We start from the raw sequence: 5381 nt of genomic DNA on the forward strand, positions 1-5381 counted from the left end.
TGGTAAAATTAAGAAATAAATACATCATTGTACATGGTCTATTTGTATTATGAAACACATAACAGAAGTTTTCTAGACGTTCCACTTAAAATTTGTCGAAACTTGACATATTCTTTATTTCTGTACTCAGTGCTTCATATTTTGTTTTTTATAAAACCTACTCCACCTATGTTCGCAGGTCCTATATAATTGTGATATATATTATTTACAAACAGCTGTAAATAATACGTACGCCCACATCTATCTTGCCACAATGTAGGATAGATGTTTCTATCTAATTATACAATTTATTATATATTGCTTTCAGATCATTCATTCTTCAGAACAGAAACTGCATGAAAAATCTGGAGGATATTGATAATACAATTATTTGTGTCTCAGTGAAATATAATAAGATGTGATATTTTTATTACTCAAGAAGATTATCTATCTATGAAATAATTTAGTCAAAGAACAACGTAGCTATAAACAAACTGCAATATTTTTCTAAAACAGGGAGGACTAATAATCTCAAGGTATGAATTATACATATAATTTATTCTAATTATTTTTTTTACTATAAAATAAATGTTTGCAATAATAATAAATTATAGTGTACTTGTGATAATAAACCTGTACCAGCGATCGTGTCTCGTGTTTTGGGAAAAACGCGTGCTTATCGAATTTAATTTTTGACTGATCATTAATCATTAGGTTAACATTTGTAATAATATTTGATTATTTTCGCTTCATAGTTTGTGAAAACTGTATAAAAAGATCTGATCGCTTCATAGTTTGGGAAAACTGTATAAAAAGATCTGATCGCTTCATAGTTTGGGAAAACTGTATAAAAAGATCTGATCGCTTCATAGTTTGGGAAAACTGTATAAAAAGATCTGATCGCTTCATAGTTTGGGAAAACTGTATAAAAAGATCTGATCGCTTCATAGTTTGGGAAAACTGTATAAAAAGATCTGATCGCTTCATAGTTTGGGAAAACTGTATAAAAAGATCTGATCGCTTCATAGTTTGGGAAAACTGTATAAAAAGATCTGATCGCTTCATAGTTTGGGAAAACTGTATAAAAAGATCTGATCGCTTCATAGTTTGGGAAAACTGTATAAAAAGATCTGATCGCTTCATAGTTTGGGAAAACTGTATAAAAAGATCTGATCGCTTCATAGTTTGGGAAAACTGTATAAAAAGATCTGATCGCTTCATAGTTTGGGAAAACTGTATAAAAAGATCTGATCGCTTCATAGTTTGGGAAAACTGTATAAAAAGATCTGATCGCTTCATAGTTTGGGAAAACTGTATAAAAAGATCTGATCGCTTCATAGTTTGGGAAAACTGTATAAAAAGATCTGATATAAAATTGTATGTATTGAAACAAAAGTCAATTTTTAGAATATCGACGGACAAGTCAAAAGATAACGTTCTGTTTATAGATTTATAATCATGTTTTTATTGAAGAGCTGACCAGAGATCTGTCTTCAGACGCAATGCAGTTTAATACAATTTTAGAATCAATTTGTTATTTGTGATCATGATTCAACAGTTCATCTAAAGTTCAACTATTAAAAGAATAAAACTTGAATTTTGTTTTGCATTAGCTGAATTTAAAACTAAGAAAAATTGCGTATTCATCTATTCGAATATTGTGATATAATTTGGATTATATATTTCGTGTATTTTCTGGGTACCCAATTATCATACAAATTACTCGAATATAATGATCAATATAATATTTGAAAAAAGTGAAATGACAAAATTAACTACTATGGATAACAGATTAATGATAAATGATAAATGAATATTACCCGAGTGCTAAACACTATTTTTTCATTCTAAATACCCAGTTATGTTGTATAATATTCAAATGCGTCAAGTACTACTCATAAATTTCAGTATTGGATAGATATCTAGATATTTGGATATAAAACTACTTGTTTATATCGATTATTGTAGAAGTAACATAAGAAAATATTTTATGTAAACAATGATGCGTATAAATTTATATAGTTCATAACATTTGTGTACTCTAATTATTTTATAATATTCAATGTGATAAAACTGTATGCAATATATAGAGAAAGAATGGATGGAGAATTATGAAATTTTTATTTGATTTTTATGATAGCATGGACACAATATATATCTGATTACAATAACAGGTCAAGATTACATTTCGCCTTTTCTAAATCATGTAGAAATTTGTAAAATTGCCCTATCGTCATCTCAGTAAACACATTCTTGATTTTACCGTCGTTGTCAAGACGTAATTTAAGTTGTAGAAACGATTTTGCCACATTGTCAGAATCATTGCTTGCCGCAGTCACTACAAGAAATTAAATAATAGCATACTTATATTTATTAATTATAGCGTTATCCTTTATTGTAGATTAAAATATAGTTTTGGAAATAACACTGATCCGTTATATGTTAGTTATTATTATTTATATTGTCAGACTTGACTGAGATATAATGTACCTAAAAACGTAGTAATATTAGCAATAAAATAGAAATAAGAAAATAATTACTATTGTGTATGATGCAACTTAGATCTAAGAAATGAAAAATCATATATAGAGCTAAGAGAAATAAATAAATGAATAAACTAATCCAACACTATAAATAATATATATGACAACAATAATGACAAATAGAAATAATAAATTTCACTGAACATTGATATTGATCTCAACCTTTTCTTTCGAATGTTGTATAATATTCACGTTAAATAATCTCACCTCCAAACCTCCATGATATATCAGTTATCTTGTTAATATTTTTTTCCATGCTTAGAATTGAAACACGTTTTATAACATGCAACGTTTCGCTTCGTTTTTCTACGAAGGTATTTTGACAAGTCAAGAGAAGTTAGGTTAGGTTAACACTATTCGACGTGAAGGCGGAGATTTTAGTATATTCGCTACCACGTTAAAGTTTAAAAACTCTTACTATAGGTTACGTCTTTTAAAATAATTTCAATACAATAAATACTTTTAAAATATATATAAAAATATATGAGAAAAGTCAATTGCGTGATATATATATATGTGACGCAACTATACATGAAAATCGATGACGTCACATACGTGGTGCTTGTATAGCGAATAGTTATAATCATTCTAACAAAAGTGCGTATGGCAGAACAGACAAATATTTGTCCTACGGGGACTCCGCAACTACGTTTCAAATATATTAGAAAATGATAACTTCTAAGAATTTAGTACTGCTTAATATATTCTTCCAATAGTTTAGACGTGTTATTATTAATGGTGTCAATATCCGTATACCCAGATACTCGGATACTATTTAGATATTTAAATTTTTCGGATATTTCCAAGCGTTCTAGTATCTGCTTATTGTGCGAATTAACGAAATATTCGAATATTATAATTAGTAGACATAATACCGTAAGAAAACAAAAAAATTGAATCAACTTTTACGGAAATCAATAACAGATGGTAAATAGACATTCTCGAGTATTATTCGCGATTTTTTATTATGAATCATGACCATTTTTGGTAATACCGGCGAATTTGTCCGTCTGATAGATACTCAAATATCCGAGTATGAAAACTACTGATTTATACTAACAATATTAATTATTATTTATAGAGCGATATGTAACTTAACAATTGAACATAAAGAAATCTGTTAAAATGTAATTTTACTTAATTCTCTGTAGGTAATATTTCGATCACATTGACATTTTTTGAGGTTTCGCTACAGATGGCAATGCTGTTCACTCTTTATGGAAATTAATGATTGGAATATTCATATAATCTCTTTGTATCGTCAGTGCATTCTTTTTTGTTTGTTTTTCATATCAAATATTAATAATCTTGTTACAAACACTACTTTTATTTTATATTGATGCGTTGCACTACATTACTCTTCAATAATGAGACGTAATCATAATTATTTTGTGATAATTGCAAGACAAATATCTCCCTGGCATATTCAGAGTCACTTGTTCCTTCTCAATATTATTCTCACTGATTAATTATATAAACACATAATTCATTATTTGATATTGGTTTTCGCTTTAAATAAGAGCTTCGACGAGCTGAATTTCTTGCAATACAGCTTCGGGTGAGCGCAATTTCGTAGATTTTCTACGGTAAAAATGATCCAATTGAGTGGACATTCTGTACTTATTGTTTGAAATTCTCATTAAATTTGATTAAATTTCGCGATACGCAATCAACCTCTGCGTCGGACGCTGTTTTTCCCCCCGTTACTCCGGATACATTCGTGAGCTGTCACTTCAAGATAGCCCATGTTCCCGTGACACAATTCCGATTGTCAGCTAAGATCGGCGGACACTGTCCGTAACATATGTAATACCGCGCATCGATTCTCGGAAATGACTTCTTATTACAAACAAAGAATTCCTTGGGGATGAAATTGACCTGTCAATTGCAAGGCGAATCAGGACCGTGCGAATTCGCGTTACTTTCGCGCGCACCTTGAAGGTATTTCGCGGAACGTGAAGGAATTCAAATTACTATGCTTCTCGTTCGCGTCGTCATTTCTGAGTGGAATAGTTATGCTGTGTTATTGCGCGTAGCGTAAGAGAATGAATTTTATCGACTCTCGTTTATGAAAGACTTCGCTTTTCTCGCGTGGATGACTTCTATAAATGCTTCCTACAAATTTATCATCGCCTCGAACAGTTGGCTTCGAACTGCTGTATGACTTCATGAATTGCAGCGGGAATTTAAATTGTTTAGCCGAAGCAGCTTGATCGGACATCTTTTAATGTCTCCATAATTATATTACAATATAGTCTATCCTTGAAGGTGTAGAATTAAGAACTACTTAAAAATTGGAGCTTACGAGGAAGTTACTGATGTTCGATAAAATGGCAGGCTATTGATTTTTAATATCACCCGAGAGATATTGACTCTACGTGATATTAGGTATTATTGGGTTTTGACACGGGTGACAGCCATTGATTTTTGATGGTGCGGAACTCGATTAATTACCAATAGAACAGAAAGTAAAATGTTTAATTATATTAGTTATAGATTTCCGGTTTCGCCGGAGAATTTATTATTTCGTCTGACGTTATCGATGAAATTAGTTGCGAAGGAAAATTTTACTTGCTCCGTCTACGAAGTAAAATTTCCGAGAATTTCCTTCGATCACGTTCCCGTTGATGCACGTGGCGTTCGTTATTTCAATTTTAATGCTAATGCTTAACTTCCAACATAAATTTGTGATATGTTAACGAAAATGTTCTTACGACAGTTCAATCAATCCGTGATATCGATTATTAACTGTTTCACGCGCGCGAGTTATTTGATTTTTGCACAACGACGGAGAGAGAAGGTTATTTTCTGATAATACTCTGTTAAATAATGAGCTTGCTCGCCGACTTTAGTGGCTCA

At 30.8% G+C, this 5381-nt stretch overlaps 2 protein-coding genes across 2 annotated transcripts in view; one reads left to right on the forward strand and one right to left on the reverse strand.

Annotated features, from left to right (window-relative positions):
- The window catches only part of LOC106744291 (dual serine/threonine and tyrosine protein kinase), an 8558-nt gene extending 6408 nt beyond the window's left edge, over positions 1-2150 (forward strand). Inside the window, exon 5 of the mRNA XM_014618944.1 lies at positions 308-2150. Coding sequence (XP_014474430.1) covers positions 308-339 — 32 coding nt within the window. The 3' untranslated portion in view covers positions 340-2150. The remainder of the gene's footprint in view (positions 1-307) is intronic.
- On the reverse strand, positions 2080-2954 carry LOC106744293 (COMM domain-containing protein 7-like). The gene is made up of 2 exons (XM_014618945.1): positions 2730-2954; positions 2080-2317 (listed from the first exon to the last, which is right to left on the reverse strand). The coding sequence occupies exons 1-2, from the start codon at positions 2776-2778 to the stop codon at positions 2142-2144; spliced, it is 225 nt and encodes a 74-aa protein (XP_014474431.1). The 5' UTR covers positions 2779-2954; the 3' UTR covers positions 2080-2141.
- Between the last annotated feature and the right edge of the window lie 2427 nt (positions 2955-5381).

The sequence above is a fragment of the Dinoponera quadriceps genome, unplaced genomic scaffold (assembly GCF_001313825.1).
Source record: "Dinoponera quadriceps isolate SergipeBrazil2010 unplaced genomic scaffold, ASM131382v1 scaffold707, whole genome shotgun sequence".
Taxonomy (NCBI): Eukaryota; Metazoa; Arthropoda; class Insecta; order Hymenoptera; family Formicidae; genus Dinoponera; species Dinoponera quadriceps.